The following is a 22953-nucleotide window of genomic DNA, read 5'->3' on the forward strand; positions in this document are numbered from 1 at the left end:
CTCTGGTTCGCCAGAAGTGGCTTAGTCATGCTGGCCACATGACCCGGAAGCTGTACGCCGGCTCCCTCGGCCAGTAAAGCGAGATGAGCGCCGCAACCCCAGAGTCGGCCACAACTGGACCCAATGGTCAGGGGTCCCTTTACCTTTATACCCCCGCATACCCCCATAAAAAGCACTGCATAGGACCCCTCCAGATAGCCCATTTAATCAGTTTTCATCCTGATTTGCTTGTACGAAGCTTATGCGGAGGTTAGTTTATACCTGGTCTTTATTGAGCATTCATCCTGATCTGGTTGTGGGGTGTTGACTCTGCTCCCTGTTAATTAGGGTTGTATTTTTGTTTCAGTGGATGTTTTCCTGTTGTACAAAGTGCACACTGCTTAGATATTTTTTTAAAAAATACTGAGGGCTTTAGAAATGCTTTTAACTAAGTAAGTAAATGAATAAGACTACTGAAGCATCTGAAACTGAGGCAAAGGAGAAAATGGAGCATACTTCTGACATTTAAAAAGAGAACAGATACGCTTGTTCTATTTTAAGAGAGCAAGGATTCTGTATAGCAATAACAAATACAAAATAATGAATCACTCCCACAAGTGGCATGACTCTTCCATCCTTCTTCAAATGAAACTATAAAAAGACTTCATATGTTTCCTTAAAAATACCCCCAAAATATGTTTTCTTAACTAGATGTCTTTCCGACATATGGATTATTTTTGATACCCAAAATATGTATTTCATGACTGAGCAAAATGGTATGACCAAGGTCTCAAGCACATATAAAAGCATTCTGTTTCTTTTGATATGTGTCCAGTGCAAACTGGAACAGCAGAGATGTACAGGTACAACAACACATTGGTGTTGTTTTTCTTTGCAATGATTCAAAAATCTAAAAGTGTTATAATAAATAAAACTTACAGCAGTGAATTAATAGTCATCATGCATATCCAACCTGCTACTGGTTGCATGAGCATCCAAATGATGTTGGTGACTTTGGTGATGAAGACCTGCCAGAGTCCCTTTTTACTTCTTTATAAATGGTCACCAGTTAACATTTAATGTGTGACACATAGAAGCAGCAACGAAATGTTGCAGTGTGAATTGCTCCTGTTCAGGATACTCCAATCCATCCCCTCATTCCAAACAACCCATTAGGATTCTGTAACCACTCTAAACTCTCACTGAGCTGTTTTTTAGGTTCCACTCTTGGATTCCTCCCATTTTTTTGTACTTCTGTAAAACTTGGTGATCCCCAAGTCTAAGCCTGCTGAGATGTTGTGTGTTTGTGTTTGTGTGTGCGTGCGTGTGTGTGTGCCTGTGTGTTTGTGTGTGCATGGATGCATTTATGCCTGCATGTGCACACACTATTTTAGCTATACAAACAGCCACATGGAAAGCCAGAACATCAGAAATAGTAACACCTGAGTGAGTTCTGCAACAAAATGCTGCAGTGTAGAGTGTTCCTTGTTCAGCGTTCCATTCACTCTACAAAATCCTATCCCCCTCCAGTTTTCATTCCCACCCTTAATGGTCAGCCTTCCAAGCCCACTGAGCATTCTCAGTTTTTCTTGGACTTGGGATGTTTGGCGGATCTCCCTCTTAGGATTTTATTTGCCAAATATTTTTTGTGCACTTACAAACCCAAACCTGCTGATGTTCTGTACATGGGGTGATGCTGTTTTGGCTATTTAAGGACTGGAAATAGCTAATGCTATATATGTATCTGCTATTTAAAACAACGACAACTGTGGGTGCCATCTGTTTGAGTTTCCTAGATTTGTACTACTGCTATTAGTATTTTGATTGCAGTTATCAATTTGATGTTCAATCTTTTTCCTCCATTGCATTTTCCTTTCTGCCCCTCACCCCATAAACCACTTAAGATTAATTTCCTTCTCTGTGGGAAAGCTAAGTAGAATCAAGCCACTAATCTGGCCTCCCAGGTAAAAGACATTGTGCTGCCAACACAATATGTACATTTCCAGTAGTAAAATCAAGTCCAGGACAAAATCCTGCACAAACAACACACACAGTTGCTCAGGGTCAATAAGTGCTTAAAGGTGGGCCAATGAAGCTGCACACAAACTGAGATTTGAGTCAGCAAGTGTCAGGACTGGGAGACTCACATTCAAACCCAGCGTGCATGGCCCTGGCACCAAAATGGGTATTTTTTGGGGTACTCGGGCACCCAGGGTCCCAGGAAGTTGTCACCTATGTCTCTTGGCTTAACACACTTCACAGGGGTTGTTGCGAGGAAGAATTAAGGGCTTTATTTGGGAACAGAGTATATCACCTTGATCTCCTGGGAGTATAGGAAATTGCCTTATGCCAAATCAGACTCATTGATCCATGTAGCTCAGTATTGTCCAAACTGACTGGCAGTGACTGTCCAGGGTTTCAGATGAGTGTCTCTTCCAGCCTTACATCTGTACATGCCAGGGATTGAACCTGTGACCTTCTGCATACAAAGCAGATGCCCTGCTACTGAGTTATGGCCCTTCCTTGCAAAAATCAGTATAAATCTGCAATTAAAAGAACAACCAGCATCCTCTGTGACATTGCATGGAGCAGCATCTTGGATAATTCCTGACATGTGCAATGAGAATTGCAGTCCTTGAGCTCTTGCGGAGGTGCTCAAGGTGGCTTAAAAAACATAAAAGCAAGAATGACTCAACCATTAAAATATAAACCATCAAACTTAACATCAGGAAGAAAAAACACACACCAAGAAAACACAAAACAAAACACAAAGTGACGCATCAATCATCAATACACTAAGGCAGCAACAGAATCGAGGGTCTCCCCATTGATGATGGGGCTGCTGTTTGTAATGATTTTGGATTATAGGTTCCCAGTACTCATCCCATGAATTGGGAGTCTTGGGCGCAGCCCTGAAAAATATAAAGCAACTCTGAAGGCAGAAGTGTTTCTGAATTTGTATATAATGCATTACTCTTGATGCAGAATAACCACAGCAGCCTGGTTATTCAGTACAGCTGGAGTGACATGATTAACTGATCATAGTCATAGATTAATAAAAACTGATAAACACAAAGTAATTAGCATAATAAGAGTATGGAAAGCTTCACATAAAAGCAGAAAGGTAATTCTTGGGCTCTGCTTAGGATTGTTAGATGTCCTGAGTTTACAGACAGAGTAGAAACTGGCAACTCAGAGGTAGCTTTTGTTAGAACAGGGATCGAGTCCAGTAGTGCCTAGTGTAAGGTTACCAGATTTTTTTCAATGAATCCAGGGACACTTTTCAACTTCAATGGATTTTGTATGGGGACTGATTTGTAAATCTGGGGACTGTCCCTGGGAAACAGGGACATCTGGTAACCTTAGCCTAGTGAGGTAGAAGGTTGCAGTAATTGCTCCAGGGGCAGACTCTCATCATATTGGACAGGTATGGGGTAGAGCCTGATGGGCAAAGGAGATGAAGCCAAACCCAACAGGACTGCACATACATGCCTCTCCTAGCAATTTAACCAAATAATAAGCTTTATTAGATTACAGATTTTAGTGTGGCAAGAGTTCGGGGGTGGGGGCAGACTGTCCCTTTACTTCTGGCTCCTCAGTGTCCCTGAGAAGGAAGCTATAATCAGTGGGGTAGCATGGGTTGCCAGAGCCCGGGGCAAGGAAAGTATGCTTGGCACCGCCCTCTGATAGGCTGGAACAAAGCAGCAATAGCCCGGTGACCTACCCAAGTGGCAGCAGTGGCACCCCGTGAGTGTCAAGCACAGTGGTGAGCAGTATATGGGGGGAGGTTGTGGTTGTTGTTGCTGTCCAGGAGCGGGTATCTTTCTAAAGCTCATGCAGAGGGCACCCTAGCAACAGGCCATCACTCAAATTCACTCCTCAGTCCTTCCTTCATGATCATTGGAAGATATTCTGTGTGACTGGGAGGGTGCACTATTTTTTTAAAAAAAATTATCTTATTTTTTCTTTTTGGAATGTTGTGCCCCTAAGAATTTTGCGCCCAGGCAATTGCCCCTATGGCTCACCCACAAAAAGGTAAAAAAAAAAGGTAAAAGGCCCCTGGACTGTTAAGTCAAAGGCAACTATGGGGTTGTGGTGCTCATCTTGCTTTCAGGCCGAGGGAGCCGGCGTTTGTCCACAGACAGCTTTCCAAATCATGTGGCTAGTCTAACTAAACCACTTCTGGCGCAACAGGACACTGTGACAGAAACCAGAGCGCATGGAAACACCATTTACCTTCCTACCGTAGCGATACCTATTTGTCTACTTGCACTGGCGTGATTTCGAACTGCTAGTTTGGCAAGAGCTGGGACAGAGCAACAGGAGTTCACCCCTGACCATATAACACCGGTCTTGAAAGACCTACATTGGCTCCCTGTATGTTTGCGAGCACAATTCAAAGTGTTGGTGCTGACCTTTAAAGCCCTAAACGGCCTCGGTCCAGTATACCTGAAGGAGCGTCTCCACCCCCATCATTCTGCCCAGACGCTGAGGTCCAGCGCCAAGGGCCTTCTGGCGGTTCCCTCATTGCGAGAAGCAAAGCTACAGGGAACCAGGCAGAGGGCCTTCTCGGTAGTGGCGCCCGCCCCGTGGAACGCCCTTCCAGCAGATGTCAAAGCGATAAACAACTACCTGACATTCAGAAGACATCTTAAGGCAGCCCTGTTCAGGCAAGTTTTTAACGTGTGATATTTTACTGTATTTTTGGTTTCTATGGAAGCCGCCCAGAGTGGCTGGGGAGGCCCAGCCAGATGGGCGGGGTATAAATAATAAATTATTATTATTACCCCATCACAGGGATTTGAACCACCAACCTTCTGATCGACAAGCCCAAGAGGCTCAGTGGTTTAGACCACAGCCCGCCCACCCATGCTACACCACTGGCTATAATCCAGGAATTGTATATCAAACCTTGAAACCTGGCTATCTTAGCTTCTCATTTAAAAAGCAAATGCCCAATAAATGCACAGTCTGCTGTGGGCTATTTTGGCCAACTATTTATCTGCAGCATTTATCAGGGGATGTACTGAGCAGTTATCGTAGCTTAAAGGCCAGGAATCACTGGGTCTGGCTTAGGGAAACACTGGCCCGAGGGTGAGATGCAAGCCCTACAGCATCTTTCCATCTGCTCATGATGCCAGCAAGGGAGGGAGGAGAGATTCATTTCTGTTCGCATTAAAATGGGAATATTGCACTATCTGAAACAATACTGCCCTCTGGGAGGAATATAAATGTAATGATAATAATGATAAGTGGACTGGAATGCAGCCATCCTTTGAAATCTGCATTTCTCCAAACTTTGTGATACAGTTCTGCAAGCCAAGTTATGTGTACAAAAGAAGTAAGAGAAAATAACATGAAAAATGTGTCTGAAGGCACAAGTGCAAACAGAAATGTGTGTATTCTTAGGTTGAAAGGGACTTAAAAAAAAAAGTAATGCTGATGTAGAAATGTGGGGAGCTAAAGACTGGAAAAATGAAGAATTGAGAAAAAAACAAAATGGCCAGATTTGCCCATCCCTATTCTTCTCCATGGTTCCAGTCCCTCTCCTCAAGTCTGCATCATACCCTCCTCCAATGTCTTGTCATGATGTTTGCCTCTTATGCCACTGAATCAACACCACAAGCCTTCCCACCATGGCTTGGAACATCTGGAGAGCTGGTTTCAAATCCCTCCTCAGCCACACAGTAGGGTGACCTTGGTCCAGTCTCTATTTATCAACTTTAACCTACCTTGCATATTTGTCATTAGGATGAAAAGGAGAAAACATACATTCACCACCCAAGTTCCTTGGAGGATAGGCAGGATACAGACATCAATTGACTAGATTTATTAAATAACTAGAAGCCTCAGATCTGTTGCTATTGGGAATTCTAAGAAACCAAACATGAGGTGCAGTATGGAAATTCAGTTGCATCCAAACATAGATGAAAACCTGCTACTTGGTCTCAGGAACCGTCTTGCAAAATTTGAATGTGTTATCTTAAGAGGTGTCCAAATGCATACCGGACAAACAATTTTCCAAATGTATAGTAGAACAGTAATACTTCTACTGTTGCTGCTGCTGCTACTATTGCTACTACCTCCCTCCAATATACCACCTGCAGAGGAACTGTCTTATGCATGCAAGCCCTTATGCCTGGTTTTGCAAAATGGTATTGTGAATTGACATGTGTTGCTAATAGGTTATCTTTTTCCTTCTTTGAGCTTTTATTATAAGCCAATAAACTTTGCATATAAAGTTCAAAGCAAACTCACAAGAAAGTCCCACCAAGTCCAACAGAGTTTACTCTCAGGAAGGTGTGTACAGGTCTCACTGTGGAATAATGTTTACAGTGGTACCTCGGGTTAAGTACTTTAATTCGTTCCGGAGGTCCGTTCTAAACCTGAAATTGTTCTTAACCTGAAGCACCACTTTAGCTAATGGGGCCTCCCACTGCTGCCGTGCCGCCGGAGCACGATTTCTGTTCTCATCCTGAAGCAAAGTTCTTAACCCGAGGTACTATTTCTGGGTTAGCGGAGTCTGTAACCTGAAGCACATGTAGTACCACTGTACCACTGTACTTAGATAGAAGTCCCACTGCGTTACTCCCCAGAAAATGGTGAACTGGATTGCAGGTGACATTATCTGTTAAGCTCACTGCTGCGGAACAAATTTCCTTGATGGAGAAACCCACATGCTTTGAGACTGACTTATTTAAATTAGAATTGCATCTTAGTGGTCCTACCTCTTTCCTATTGTTGGTGTACTTCCCCCTGATTAGTTAACACCAGAGGTGGGAACCATTTTCAGCCCGAGGGTCACATGCCCTAGTGGGGAAGATTCCAGAGGCGAAAGTGGGCAGAGTACTGAAACTCTTATCTATGTGCACCAGGTTATATATTCCCAGCCGTGCAAAAATCAGAAGTTTCTATAAACACACATACATAACACTCCATCCAGGGAAACAACAGGCTCAAGCACACTGTGCTGGCTGGGGGACGATAGAAGCTGTAGTCCGAAACATCTGTGCCAGACAGTGGACCTAAGACCTTCTGCATGTAATGCAAAAGTGCTCTACCACCTAGATATGTCACTTCCCTGCACATAGAAAACTAGGATGTCAAGGGGAAGGTTAGGGTTCAGCCCATATAGGGGCAGGCTGTTGCCTTCATATTCTGATGATGGGCCTCAACAAAACATCTGGCTGGTGGGCTGGCCACCGTGGACTGTGGAAGAAAACAAGGACCCCTTGGCCTTGCTCTTCTTCATTTCCATAACAAAATGGAGCCTCCAAGTATATAGACTGCATACCTTAAAGATAGATAATGGAGACGTGGATTTCAGGGACATGGTTTTTTTCACCCCATCAAGAGCTGCTTGTGAGCTTCCCAGTGGCACTTGGCCAAGTTTTGCTGGAAGCAGGGAGCTGTGAGGCTACCAAGTCCAGTCAGGTCCAGCCAGCTTTGCCAATGGTCAGGGATGATGGAAGCTGGGAGTCCAACAACATTCTGACGGTTACAGGATCTCCAGCCCTGGTCTAGATGGATCTTGGCATCCAACAACCAACACACACACACACACACACACACACACACACACACACACACAATTTTCCACTTTTTGCAACCCGCTGCTGACATTTTCACTAAAGAAAACACCACTGTGACTTTATTTGTGCTGGCCATAGTTTCTCTCTCTGACTAATTAGCCATTAGTCCTCCAAAGCGATGTAGCATTTACTGACTTCCATTAGAAGGCATCAACCCCAAGGGCTCCAGGAGTAGCATACTCAAGCATCATAATGCTCTCAGCAGAAGGGCACCCTAAGGGAGCATTGTTGTTGGGGAGTGCAAAGACTACTCAGCAGCAATATTCCATGGTCTGTTAGAGCAGAAACGGAAAAAAAACCCTGGTGTGCGGCTGGGTGAATTCCCCAGGAAAATCTCTTTTAACACAGATTTGCTTGTAAAAATCCCTGCATAATTACAGTGTCCCCTTGTTTTAATAAATCCACAGGATGGCTTAGGAATTATATGGAAGAAATTCAAGTGTTAAGCATCGCATCTGGCAAACTAATTCTTAATATTTTGAGTCTTAAAAGGTTTTACTGAAGAAACCCTTTAATATTTTGATTGCTCTTCTTAAAAAAAAAAGAGCTGTGCTAAACAGAATCTCGTTTCAACTGGAAAACTTTGCAAATCTGCAATACCCAGTTAAAGTTTCTGGGAAGCATCAATTCTGAAAGAGTGCTAAATTACGCACCTGTGCTAGGGAGCACACTACAAGTGCAGCAGGAGCCCATGCACCCCCCCCAAAAAAAACAGTGCAAAGGAAACTTAAAAAGATGAGCATTATAAATCATTCATGCCACAGCTGCTGCATCTCACGATGCCTTCACACTGGGAAGATGGTGCCTTTTCATGCGCCGATTCTCACAGTGCTAAAGTAGGTTAGCCTTGCTCTGTCAGCCGGGAAGAACGTTTCAAGTTGGAAACCCTAAGTCCAGGAGGGGAAACCCCTAGGGGAATCTGCGGTTCTTTTAGAGTAGCAGCTTGCAATAGAGTCACAGCAGAAGGCAAGTCCACAGGGTCCAAAATCTGCTGCCACGTGGAGTCGAAAGACAGCCCAAGCATGCAAAGCTTGCAAGAGAAGTTCACAACACACCAAGAGCCGAAATGTGAAATACACTTGCCCAGACACGGACACAGAGTTAGACATCCCGAACCTGAAACAAAATCTTCTGGGATGGGGGAATCAGTTGTCTCCAGCTCAGCACCAAAACTCCAGCTGCTCTCTACTGCAGGGATATAAGGCTGGCTAATTCACTCCCACTCTGCCCAGATGCATGTGAACTGCTTTATTTTTAGATCCATGCCTGCACTCTGCCTTTGCAGACAGCTCTCCCTTACCTGGGCAGACGCGAGGATCCCCAGAGGGTCTCCTTGGTAGCTCCATGGGAGAGCATGTGTTGTCGACTGCCACCCCTACCAAAGCCATCCAAAAGGGAGATAAAGGAGGGAACGGGGAAAGCAGGCAGGAAAGGGAGGGAGGTGCAGGAAGGAGTGGTTTGCTACCGTCTCTTTGCTGACCCCCTAGGAATCTTGCAGGGGGGTGGCAGCAACAGCCACTGTTCAGGCTGTGAATTGCAGCTTTGTCCATATGGAATTCCAACACCCTCCAAACCACTTGATTCTCTGGCTGGGGTGGAAGCAGCTGCCTGCGTGAGAGGGAGGCTGAATGTCACGGACAACGTCCTGCCCTCCCAGAGTAGACTTGTGACAGTCACACTCAACTGCAGTAAAAGGGTTGAAAGAGAATAGTCACCTTGCTATATGGATGACCCGGTGTTGGCCATGCCTGTCAGATTCTTCCTCCTTGGCCTCAATGCTTGCCCTTGTAGAACTCAGTAGGGAGGATGGGGGGCAAAATTAGACTTGTAGGTTCTGCCTGCCACTGTCTCTTGTCTCTACCCGTTGTTGGTATCCTTGCCTTCTGCCCCACCAGTTCAAATGGGCACCAGCCACCAATGCCATGGAGTCTGTTGTCTGATGGGAACTGCTGTGAAACCGGTGGGGAGGAAAGATCCCTCTGTGGAGAGTGGAAGGCTGGGACCAGGCCTTCCCTGGCTGTCAGTCTTCCTTACAGACCAAACATGCTTCCTGACTGTCCCTATTTCCAGGTGGGATTCAATCACATACCAGCAAATCCAGGCTTCACAATCAACATTGATTTGTTTCACACTTGCATAATAATTTCACATAACCCACCACAGCAAATCATTATCCTTTTTGCAATAAAGGAATTGGCAGGAAAATGTGTAGGATAATCAGGATGGGGTGGGGAGGGGGAAGGGGAGGGAAGATGTCCTTTTTATTATGCATTAATGATGACATTCTCATAATGTTATTGGGGCAGTTGTAGATGGTTGCGCTTTCTAAACTGTTCGTGTCTGCAACAGTTCTTGTAAGGAGATATTGCTTCATTTCCAACCAGTGCATGTTCTGTAGCTTCCTGATGAAATCCTGCAATTTTTCATATCACAAGGGTTCCTCTGGACTGTCAGGATTTTGCAGGAGGAATTTGATCATCTACCAGCAGTGGCGGAGCTTCATGCTCCAGCCCCAGGGGACAGAAAGCAGGAGGGGTGGGGCTGGCACGGGTCCTGGGCGTGTGGCACACCACCTGCAGGGGCGGGTTGCCCAGCATGGGCAGGGGGGCAGCTGTGATGGCACCCTGGGGATCACGCTGCCAGGGGTGGTGCGCTCCCCCCGCACTCCTCTTCCTCCCCCAGTGTCTACCAGAACTTTAGGTGTGTGTGTTTTAAGTGGATTAAAGAGCTGTTGCCCTAGCACAAGAGATCCACTTTTCAAAAAGAGAGAAAGTGCTGGACTTTTTCTGGTTTGGAAAGTGATGGGGAAATGCACTTAAAAGTGTGACATGAACAAATGACTAATAGGAAGATGTATAAGTACCCCGCAAGCAAGTCAGGATGAGTGCTCAATGCCATAAAAAGGTAGAGGTAAAGGACCCCTGGATGATTAAGTTCGGTCAAAGGCAACTATGGGGTGCGGCGCTCATCTCGCTTTCAGGCCAAGGGAGCCAGCGTTTGTCCACAGACAGCTTTCCGGGTCATGTGGCCAGCATAACTAAACTGCTTCTGGTGCAACGGAACACCGTGACGGAAACAAGAGCACACGGAAGTGCTGTTTACCTTCCCACCATGGCTATACCTATTTATCTACTTCCACTGGTGTGCTTTTGAACTGCTAGGCTGGCAGGTGCTGGGACAGAGCAATGGGAGCTCACCTCATCGCATAGATTTGAACCACTGACCTTCTGATCGGCAAGCCCAAGAGGCTCAGTTGTTTAGACCACCCGCCACCCGTGTCATATAACCACTCTGCAAACAAATCAAATACTCAATAAAAACTGATCAGAATCTATCCCTCACATAAACTGTCTGCAAGCAAATCATAGTGAATGCTGAATAAATCTTCTAGGTTTGTTTGGTTTTTGTCCCACTTCTGTTGTGCTATAGCGTAAGGGTGCCCTTCCAGTAGCACTGAGAAGCAATCATAGCGCAATTAATGAAGCGGAGTGATGTATGGATAATCCAGTATAAATACTCCATTAATGCACTATCAATGTGTCAACGACATGTTTTAGGATACATGTTTCGCAAGGCGGAGGAGGAGGACACCCGTCTGGAGTAACTCTGACTGCTTGATGCCATGTCATGTAACCCCTGACGCAAACAAATCAGAACGAATGCTCAGAAAACAGGGGACTGTTGTCAAACCTGCCTGCAAACTCTGTGGAAACAAATAACAAAGAATGCTCAATAAACAGGTTGTCTGGAAGCAGCCCAGGTTCCCCGCAGGGAATACTGAAAATTCCTGGGATTCACCACCCCCTTCAGCACCAAAGCAAGAGGAAGAATGTCTTTGTTTTGGCCAAGAGGATTCCGTTCCTGTCACTAATGGTCTCCCACAGACTTTCCCCCCATAAGCTAATGTTTCCATGCTTGGTCCCACCTACGGGCACATGATAAAAAGCTCCCTCTTTCTCTTTGTCTCTGCCCCCTGCTTCTTTCCACCAGATGACCTCCTGCACTCTTGCATGCCTGTCCACCACCTCTGCCTTTCCCTCTCTCCCCGCCCCACCTCACAGCTTTTTTAATTTCTACAGTGAGATGTTTGCAGGGCCGAAGTTTGTCATTGCAGAAGCCGTGTTCTTTGTTGGTATCGGGAACCTCTGGCCCTGCAGATGTTGTTGAACTACAACTCCCACCATCATCCTCAACAACATCATTTAATTTGTATGCTGCCTTTCCATAGTGAAAACCATGCTCAAGGCATAGTTTTCACTATGGAAAATAGTGCATAACTGCATATGTAACATAATTGCAAATGTAACTTAAATAGAAATAAACAAAAATAACATATATCAAAATACTATAACTGAACAATTTCCACATAAATCGTAAGATCTAAATATGAAGGTACGGAAATTTTATGTTGATAACAACAACGAAAAGCCCCAACAAAAATCTCTAAATAGCCCAAGAGTCTGTTCAGCAGTCTCAGTTTTTACAGCTGGAGTCAGGACCCCACCCTCCCAGGTCAGGTGGGAAAAGGCCAGCAAGGCAGGGAATGTTGGTTGCAAGAAAAAAATAAACAGAGAGAAAATAATTTCCTGGATGCCAAGATACAAGTTTTGGGCAAGTATTTTTTGGTGACAGAACCCCAGTAGAGATTTGAAATCACAAAACATGCTGCAAATTAAAGTGTGGTAATATAGGCTGTTAGACCTTTAAAATAGGTCCTTCTAAGTTCCACCCAAAGTTTCCCTCTTCCCCCAACATAGAAAAGCACACACGTTTGTAAAGTTTAAAAGAATTTACGTACAACTCTCCAAAGATCCGATTCATGTGCTTTTCCATATAGCATTCCGATAAAGTTGAACAGGCAGTAAACACCACAGGCAGTGGTGAAAGTTCCTAAATTATTGTGATAGGAACTCAAGAGTGGCTTGTAAGAGCTATGCAGTCTGAGCTTCAGCTACCAGCTAAGACATGGGTTGAGGACGAACAAAGTCTTGATTACATAGTCCCTCCCAAGGTGAGCTAAGACTGGTGGTACAGCTTATACTATGGTATTAACACCTTCATGCATTAAATAGACTTGGTTATATGAGGCTGGTTATCTCACAGGTCTTCCAGGATTTATGGCCATCATATGGTCTAAAACCACACCTGGTTTCTCTGGTCGCAAAACAGGGACAGACAACATTTTTGTTTGAGGGCTGCATTCCTTGGGTGGAAAGTGGCTGGGAGCTACAAGACAGAAGTGGGTGGGGCTAAAGCTGGAAATGGGTGGGGCCAAAGGTGAGTGTGGCCAAAGTAAAAAGTGCACCTCTCTTTGCCCCTAATTCATTTATCATATATCCATTATCACTCTCACACACAAGCACCACAGTTTTTGTTCCTTGGGATGGAAATGCCCTTCTCACATGCCAGAACCACAACACACAACTAATATTTAATTAATGTGTCCAACTTGCTGCCACAGGACATAGGGAAGACTACTAGAATAGATCGCTTTAAAAAGGGGAATCAGGCGAATTCATGGAGGAAGAGCCATCTGCAATGAGACAACAGCTAGGACAAAAGTGGGGAATTTAACACCTGAGCCCTCCAAATGCCCCTATTTGGCCCTTGGTACTCCCTGCAAGCCACGCCCCCTCATTAGCCCCCTGCTTCTCCCCATAATAGTAATAATATTAATACAGTATATTTATATGCCGCCCATCTGACTGGGTTTCCCCAGCTGCTCAAATGTGTTGAGCTGTTGTTTTCTTTCACTGTATCTTTTCTTTCACTTTTTTTTTTAGTTATACGCTTTTGCAAAAACAGTTTATAAAAAATATCACATATAAACAAAGACACCCCGACCCACCCTAAAGAGCCCAGGAACCAATAAATATCGGGAGTTCTTACCTGAGACTGTGCATGGGAGGTGCTGTTGCGACGAGATTGGCCTGTGGCATGCCACTCATGACATCTGGGGAGGGTGAAAGAGCATCCCTGCATGACCATTGGCTGCATTAGAACAGACGCTCATGAGGGCATATCTGCTTTGGAACACTAGAAATGGAAAAGGGAGTGAGCAGGAATTACTTGATCACTTCATGGACTCTGGATGAGCCACTGACCTGATCCAGCAAGACTCTTCTTAGATTCTTATGGGCTTTTAGAGAGTTGGAAGGGCACTCAGATGTAATCAGGTCCAACCCCTCTGCTAAATGCAGGATCTGCAATGTTGGATTATCATCATCAACACTATTATCATAACTGATTTACTGATCACTTTCTAAATCATTCTGTGGGGTATTTTAGGCTGGGAAATAGTGACAGACCTCAGGCTACCAAGTGAACTATGTGTTGGGGGGGGGGGATTTGAACCCAGGTCTCACAGATCTTAGTCCGACACTTTAACCCAGTGCTTCTGAAACTTTTTTCCACACTTGACTCATTTTCAGAATAAAAATTTGCTCATGCCACACCACAATTTTTAATTAATAATAATAAATATTTTGATACTACACTGAAATGTCTAAATGTTTCCTTGATTGTCGTTATCTTCCAGCTACAATTGCCATTCTCTCCTGCCGCACCAGTGTGGTGCACCACACCCTTTGAGAACAATGCTCTAACCACTACACCACCATTGGTTCTATAACTATCTCCCCACTGCTATCATTATCCAGTGATGCTCTTGCCATTTTTGCTTTTTTTTTTTTGTAAGGCTGCGCACTTGTCATCTCCAAGTACAGAGCTGCAGAACAGCCGCCCATGGATGGATGTATAAAAAGAACCCTTGTCAATCACAGCGCCCTGATTCTGCTCAGTGAAGAGCAGGGCATTTTCTTAGCCCTGTAAGGGACCTGCTAGAAGTTCTCCTAATAGTTCTGCACCATTTTAGGAGACTTGCGTACAGAACTCCACCCCAATGTCACATTCATGGGTTTGTCATTGAGTACGCTCTGGAGTTACAGGGGATCCTTTCCTGAAATGTAGAGCTTTGTTCAAAAAAACCTTGCTCTTACAGCTTTGAAAACCTGAATGCCTCTTCAATTCAGGTTTTTGTTCCTCACCGTTCAAGCTATGACTATTGCTATAAAAGGAGCCACTAGTCTATTATGGAGGCAGAGAAGACATCTGACATACTTCTGCTCTGGGCTTTTATTATAGAGTAGCCTTGGGTATCTCGCTGCTATAACTGCATTTATGTTGAGAATATATAGATAATGGAACATCAAAAAATCTAAGTCCCCTCTTCATGCAGGGATTGAGTTGAGGTTTCTTCTACCCTCATGGCCCATTAGTGATGCCAAGGGATTTCTCTTCCACAGTCAGATGGAAGCAGAATTAAATCATTCAAGGTTTGTCCTCATAGGCAAGGTCCTAGAATATGTTTACTCAGAAGTCCCATTCAGCAGTAGTTCCACTTCTCCCAGCTACTGGCCCTTTAGTTAATCATTTCCTGGTCGCTCTCAGCTAAAGAAGCTTTTAGTTAGCTGTTTCCTACTAACAGCCCTAACCATCAAAACAGTTTCTTATTAAATATTAATTCATTCCACATTAGGAAACAATTAATTAAAAGGGCCTGATTGTGTGTGGGAAGACTAACTATGTCTCGCAGGACCAGGTATCGGACTTTCCATACCCCCAATTGTATAATAAGAGACCAATGAGACTGGTTTTTGGTTAAAACAGGCCACAACTTTACTGAATACAGATGAAAGAGGTTTGGCTTGGACATGGGGCAATCTAGATACTTCCGGCCGCCCGCCAAAACTGATGTGTGGTCAATCCAAGAGGGGGTTCCTAAGACTTACATGGCCGCTCCCCCTGGATCTCTTTAACAGGATACCCAGCGTTTGGATGGGCAGGCAGAAACTACAACCTCCCGTCTGTCCGAAACAGAGGATTGCCCCAATGCCAAACCAGTCCTGATGACTGCTGTGAGATAGGCAAAACCATCAGGTCAGTGCCAATTAGCCCAGTAGGCAAATTCCTACCTGGCCCCTCGAAGGATGGCGACCACCACAGCCACAACAAAGTCATTGACTATTGGCTTAAACCGAGGGTGGGTGTGCGGGAAAACCCGGAGCAGGAACAAACAAGCTCTGCCCCAGGTGTAGGCTGCTTAAATGGGCAAGGGGTGGAACCGAGGGAAGCCCACCCTCAGTTCCATTGGCTCCGCTCCTGGCACAGCCCAAGTCCTGGCCTGCATCCTCATTTGCCAAAGCAGGGTGCAGGCTAGGATCCAGTTCCTGATAGGAAGAGGGCTTATGCCCCCTTCACCTATCAGGAAGGGCACAGCCAGTTTGAATTCTCTCATTGGGGCGCCAGTGAAGCCTCCTCTGTCCTGCAATGCCACTGTACAAAAAGGGTGAGTAGGCTTGTAATTATGCCATGAAAATATATTATTCAAGGGCAACAAATGGACTTTAAAAACAATTAATATTTCTACTATTTTGTAGATTTCTTTGGGTTGCTTTTTGTTAAAACAACAAATAATAAGTGCAATAGTAATAACAATAATGATATTACTATTGTTTTTGTTATCGTTAGGCCAGAAGCAGAGACAAGCCTCCATAAGGCTTTGCAAGGCTTTCCTGGGTAGGTTGGACTTGTTACTAAACCTCCATCAGATGTCAGAAAAGTGACTGCAAACTGGATATTAAAACAGATGGGAGGGCCATGCCCCCCTACAGACATGCAATGGTTTGGCAGCGATATCATCTGGTTTCCTCTGCAATAACTGCATAAAATTAATAATGTTATTTGCAGAGAAAACGCTTCATGTGGAACTAACCTTGTTCAAATGAACCAGTTTTCCCTTTGTGTACTGTTTGGAGGCTCTAACCACGAGGTCACATGATGACCCAGCTGTCCTTACTTCACTCTTGAATACAAGATTTTCAGTCGGGTTCACCCCAGATAAACCTTCAGTTCCACAGCCCAGAGCAAATCCAAATGGAAATAAGACCTCCCAAAACTGCAACCCTTTAGAGGTCATTTGCTCTGACCTGCGTAACTAGCATACCCAAGGCAGTGTTCACACTACATACATTTAAAGCAGAAGACCTGCGCCAGAGAATTCTGGGAACAGACAAGTTTCTAGCCCTTAGTGGTAAGGGTAACTTTTGAAGGGTGTGGACAATATCTGGTCAAAATTCGTGGCAGTGGATGGGAGGAGAAACATCTTCAGCTGCCAGAAGACAGGCCAAGTATAATGCAAGGGGGGGGGGGACTGTGACCGTCAAGTGTTGTTGAACTACAACTCCTATCATCCGTGAACATTGGTCATGCTGGCTGGGCTGATGGAACTTTGAGTCCAGCACATTTCCCATCCAATGAAGTGGGCTTGCTGCTATGTGGGGCAAATGCTTATGCCGCAATACACTTGCACTCGTTTTGTTAGATTCCTAAAACTCGCAGCCAGACTTATCTGACAAATTCTTCTCTTCCACTTTTTAAAAATCCGTTGTACTCCGCCCACCCTTTCTGTCAAAAAGTTTCTATTTCCTGCTTGAAGTTCTGCCATTCTTGTCATCTTGAACAATAGATAGAGTCCTCCCTATTTATCAGCTCTTATGCACCCCCCCACCTAATCTCTGGTCAGTTTTACCTGTTTTATGCACTGTTACAAAACAATTAAATATGCCTCCCTAATAGTAAGGATGTATGTCAAACTCACAAATCCCTTTGCATAAAAATAAATAAATGATGACTGCTTCATGGGCACATGTTATGGGGGAATTAAAAAGGAATAATAGAGTCATAGAACTGTAGAGTTTGAAGGGACCCCAAGGGTTATCTAGTCCAACCCCTTGCAGTGCAGGAATCTCAGCTTAAAGCATCCATGACAGAATCACAACAAACTTAACATCCACTGATTACTTCCCCCCCATTTTTTAATTGCAATGAACAAGAGTAATGGCTATTAAAAAAAAGGAACAACGAATGCTTTGAAAGCCCCATAATTGCCGAACATTAATGCAGGTCAGATGGTCATGTTTGACTGTTAAACACAGGGATCTGCCAGTTTGATGGGAACACTTATTACTGTAGTACTTAGACCAATTTCATTGTTTTAACTGGCAAAGTATGAGTGGGGCTTTAAACCTTGCATTGACTATCTTTCTCCAATTCTTTGCCTTAATTTAATTAGCAATGTTCCTCTGCTTTGGGTCAAAGGGTCCACTCCTGACTTTCCCCATAACTTCTCTTATTTGATTGCCAACTTTGGGTAGGTAACTGATGACCACATAAAGCTCAGAAGCTGTTAGGCACACCGTTAGGTTCCAGAGGCTCTCATGTGTATCTGTTATCATAGAGGTGGGGAAACACTGATCATCCAGGGTGTTGCCTGCCATAACTTCCCACAATCTCTTTGTTTGTATCTCAAGATGTTAAGCAAAGTTAAGGCCTTCATTCTACCACCAGAACCATCATCAACCCTCCACCTCTCCTTACCAAGACAATGATTTTTTTTTTATTAGAGCTTCTCTCTCTTGGGAGATTTGCGAGGAGAGGGGGAGAAGAGAGAGGGATGGATACTGTTCAACAGCATCTGCGGGCAGAAAACAAAGAAGGGAGTCTTCAAAAGACAGAACAGGTCTCATTTTCCTCTAGCAGAATCATTCGGCTAGTCCTCTGGAATGTGTCAGAATAGGGAAGGGAAAGAACCAGTGTACTGTAATGCTGTCGCTCATCTAGGAGGAAATTCTTAAAAGAGGGATAAATGGAAAGGGTTATTCGGACGCCGGGGGGGGGGGGACACCGGGGAACGGACGAGACGAATTCCAAGGTGAGAGGCCCCTCCCCTCCTCAATTGCTGAGGACACAGCGCGATAAAGAGAGAGCAATTATGGGTATGGTGTGTGTGTGTGTGTGTGTCGCGGGGAGTGGGTGCATTTGTAAGGCTGACTCAACCTTGATCATTTTTTATTGCCTTCTGCAAATAATCGGTGGTAGGCCTACCTTGTTTTTCTTCTGGGGTGGTCAGTGGGGAGATGGAGCTGCCGGTGGCTGGCTCAGCAAATGAGGTGTCGGTTCCCCCCGTGTCGAAGAAGCATGCTAAGGTTTGGGAGGCGATCCCATCTCCAATAGATCGGCGGGGGGCGGGGGGAGGAGGAGGAGAGACAGCGGATCACTGAGGCTTGCTGTTGGCGGCGGCGGCAACAGCAGCAGCAGCAGCTGTGAAAGCGAAAACGCTGTTGCTGGACCAGGAGAGGAGAAAAGGATGGGGAAGAGAGAAGGGGGTGGGCAGCAAGCGAGAAAACCCCGGCAAGGAGGAGGGACCGATCCCCAGCGTCGGGATCGGCCCCCTGCGTGACTCTGGAGGTTCTCCGCTCCCTCGACTGGGAGACTGGCTGGGCTCCCTTTGCGTTATTAGGAAACGAGGCGCTCCATTGCCACTAATGCAGACGTTAGCTGCTGGTTCGTAGAGGTCCCCTGTGTCTTTAACATACGGAGACGGTGAAATCCAACAGGTGATGATCTCTCGATCTCTCCCTGCCTCTAAACCGTCGTTGTCACTTGAGCGTGGGGGCTAGGAAAAGCTTCAGCACCTGGCAGCTGTGCACAGGAGCCCCGGCAACGGGAAGAAGTTGGCAACTTTCGGGTACCTCGCCAGAAACGTTGTGGTGAAAGGAGCTAAGGCACGGGGAGGACAGCCTGTGGCCCTTTCTAGCTCCCAGACTCTTTGCACTCATTGGCTAGAATACAGAAAATGCACCATAGAGTTTGCTTCCTAGAGATCAGTCAGAAAGATACTCACACTTGATCTGGCAACATCTGATGATTTTTAATCTAAAATTTTTATGAATAAGAAGCCAGGCATCCTATGAGAAGAGGCATTCTATCTTCTCTTGCACTTATACAAGGAATGCCTCTAGGATACTGCTTGCACACCTCTTAAATAAAAATAGATTTCCCTCCGCTCCAAATTTTAATTTATCTGAAAATGTATACAAAAATTGATCCAATCCAGACTCAGGTGAATAGTATAAATTTTAGCATGTAGATGGCTTTACACATCAGGATAAAAAAAAGTAATTGCTGTATGTAAAATAAGTAACATGGAAACAGCTGCTTGCCCTCTTCCCTGAATGCGCTGCTTTTAATTCCATGACAGCAGGCCGAACATGTTATGCAATACACAATACTGGTGTTGTGGAAAACAAATTTATACCTGTTTGCATTCTGCAATACAGTGTGTAAGAAACTGTAGTTTCAAAAGCAAAACATAGAACTCATATAGGCGCAGCCAAAAAGAACTGCCCTACCAACCATGCCACAGCTGGAACAGTATCCTTCAGTCTCCAACAATTTATAATCCCCCACCCCGAGGTTGAAAGACTGGCCTAAATAACGAGAATAAGAATTCAATTTATATACCACCCTGTATCTGAAGATCCCAGGGCGGTGTACAATATTAGGAACATAATTTATGTAGCATAATAATAAAAGCAATAGAACAGACACAGAAAAAAATCATAGCAACAGTCCTCTCGCTTTTAAAAGGCCATAGATTGTCTAATGGCTGAAGGACTGGGTAAAGACAGTGCTTTATTCTAGGAAAAAAAGTGGCAGAACTCACAACCTGCTGCCAACCCAGACACCACCTTGAAAGAAATGAATTTGTCTGGCATGACTTATTTTTGAGAAACCCGGTTGGTAGTTAGTTATCTGGGTCTTCTTTCCTTCCTTTTTGAAGATGGGGACATTTGCCCTTCTCCAGTCATCAGTAACCTCACCTGCTGTCCAAGGATTCTCAAAGGTCATAGACAAGGGCTCTGAGATTACATCTGCAAGCTCCTTTAGTACCCTTGGATGCAGCTCATCAGGCTTTGGAGATTTGAATTCATTTAATGTAGCTAGGTGTTCCCTTACTACCTCTTTTCCTGTCTTGGGCTGCATCTCCCTCTTTAAATCATCCTTACATCACATCTGTTATCACCAGTAGAGCATCTTTCGTTTGGGGTGAAGACAAAGGCAAAGTAGGTGTTGAGTTCAGTGGACCCTCTGGATAGGGATTTAATTCGTTCTGGGGGTCTGTGTACACCCTGAAAAATCCGTAACCAGAGGTGCTGCTTCTGTGCACGCACGCAGCAGGATAGAGTGCTTCTGCACGTGTGTGAGCAGCGAAACCCGGAAAAATACTTCCGGGTTTGCTGCTTTCGCAACCCGAAGATTACATATCTAGAGAGGTACGTAACCCAAGGCTCCACTGTAGTTCCACCCTCTCTCCGTCACTCAATAGCATTTCTTCATCTTCACCGCACAGAGGACCTACCATTTACTTGTTCTTCCTCTTGCTTCAGACATAGCCAAAGAAACCTTTTATTTTTTACCTCTCTTGCAAGCCTGAGCTCATTCTGAATTTTTGCCTGCCAGACCCTCTCTCTGCAACTGTCAACTACTTGTATATACTCTTCCTTTGTGATTTCCCCTTTCTTCCATTTCTTATGCCCTTCTTAAATCTCAGTTCATCTTTAAGCTTCTTATGCAACCACACCAGTTTCCTTAGATGCCTCCCACTTTTCTTTCTTGTTGGAACTGTCTGCATTTTGCCCTTCAATATTTCACCTTTAAGAAACCCTCATCCATTTAGGATTCCCTTCTCTATGTGTATTTGTGGCCATGGGATCTCACCCAGTAGCTACTTAAGCCTTATGAAATAAATCTTCTTGAAGTCCAGACTACACTTTGACTACATGTCTGACTACACTCATCTATGCCTTGCCTCTGTATCATGAAACCTAGGAGGACATGAACACTTCCTCTCAAGTTTCCAAGTACTTTCATTTTGTCCATCAGTTCTTCCCTGTTGGTGAAGACCAGGTCCAACATAGATGATCCCCATGTTGTTTCTTCCACCTTTGGGAAATGCGATTGTTGAGTGCTTTTGCCTGGCTGGAACATGTCCCTGAACTGCAATGAAGCCTCTTGCTTTCCTGGAGAAGCTGTGTGTGCAGAAACCTTTGAATTTTGTGTGGCTGGAATGTAGCCTACAGTGCAAAAGTAAAAGCCACATCCATTGCTCTGCCCATTTCTGCCTCAGGCTTTATACACTACTCGCCCCGAAACAGGAACCCCAGCTCCTGGGATCCAAGCCCTTTTGGCCCCCCTATATGTTTGGGTAGGGGGGCCACACCACCCCAATGTCCAAAGAGCAGTCGACTGCAGAGCATCATCAGTGGCTGGCTCCTTCTCCTTCTGCTATGGAGGCGAAGGAGGGTTGAAGCTGCCTCCAGTGGCCCCACCAAGAGGAGGCAAAGGAGGAGAGACCAACGTCACACACTTAACACCCCCCCCCCCGCAAGTAAGTTGAGAGCTAGGGACAAAGACAAGTATCATTAACTTAGGCAAGAGTGATTTTTACATTTTGGTATGTTTGCTTTGCAGTTGCTGTTGTTCAGTTTTAAATTAATTATTTGTATTCTATGCACTGTTACCAACTGTCATAGCTTCTAGCTATAAAGATTCATTCACTCAGTCACTCAATCTAGAATTGTCTTTGAATGCTGAACAGAGAGGCTGTGCTGTACAAGAGATGCTTACAGAGCCAGAAGTTCAGTGACTTGTGAAAATAAACCAAATCATAAGGTGCAAAATGTTAAAAGTCAAGACATAAATAAACACAGAGTTTTTATCGATGATTGTGGAATTATTGAAATGTATTGAAATTGAAAATCATAAATTTCCTTCTTTAGCAGGGATGAGACTTCAGGAAGCCTTGATAATATATCCTGGAGCTATATGAAAATATATATAGAAATTATGGGTTTTGGGAAGAATTTCAGTAGAGGCATTGAGACCCTATATCAAAATCAGAGAGCAAAACTAATTATAAATAATGAAAAAATAGAAAGTTTTAAAATAATGAAAGGGACTAGGCAAGGTTGCCCACTGTCACCGCTACTGTTTATTATGGTGTTAGAATCACTGGCAATTGCAATAAGACCCAGAAATAAAAGGAATATTAGTAGGAAGTAAATCATACAAAATAAAGGCCTTTGCAGATGATTTGATAATAACTGAAAACCAGTCAGAAAGTTTACCAAAAATACCAGAAAGAATTTTTGAATGTGGGAAGGTGGCGGGATTTAAAATAAATATAAATAAAACCAAACTGTTGGCAAAAAAATTGCATGCACAAGAGAAAGAAGAATTGCAAATACTTTCAGGTCTGACAATGGTTAACATGGTCAAATACTTGGGAATTTCGTTTACAATTAAAAATAACAATCTATTCAACGATAATTATACAAAGATATGGAAGGAAATTAAAAAGGATTTAGAAATATGGAATAAGCTGAACCTGTTGCTCTGGCGGAGACTATCCGCAGTAAAAATGAATGTGCTTCCTAAGATAATGTTCATGTTTCAGATGATCCCTGTGATAGGGGGAATG

At 44.4% G+C, this 22953-nt stretch overlaps 1 protein-coding gene across 6 annotated transcripts in view; it reads right to left on the reverse strand.

Moving 5' to 3' along the window:
- DRP2 (dystrophin related protein 2) overlaps window positions 1-19222 on the reverse strand; it is a 52564-nt gene extending 33342 nt beyond the window's left edge. For 3 of the 6 annotated variants that reach the window (XM_081896857.1, XM_081896858.1, XM_081896856.1), the window contains exons 1-2: window positions 18516-19222; window positions 13461-13607 (exon numbers count right to left, since the gene is read on the reverse strand). In XM_081896857.1, coding sequence (XP_081752983.1) covers window positions 13461-13568 — 108 coding nt within the window. In that variant the 5' untranslated portion in view covers window positions 13569-13607; window positions 18516-19222. Of the gene's footprint in view, window positions 1-8871; window positions 8995-13460; window positions 13608-18515 lie in introns of those variants that run through there. The other 3 variants (XM_081896860.1, XM_081896861.1, XM_081896859.1) reach the window with 3 other exon arrangements.
- Between the last annotated feature and the right edge of the window lie 3731 nt (window positions 19223-22953).

The sequence above is a fragment of the Podarcis melisellensis genome (assembly GCF_964234715.1).
Source record: "Podarcis melisellensis genome assembly, chromosome: Z".
Lineage (NCBI taxonomy): Eukaryota > Metazoa > Chordata > Lepidosauria > Squamata > Lacertidae > Podarcis > Podarcis melisellensis.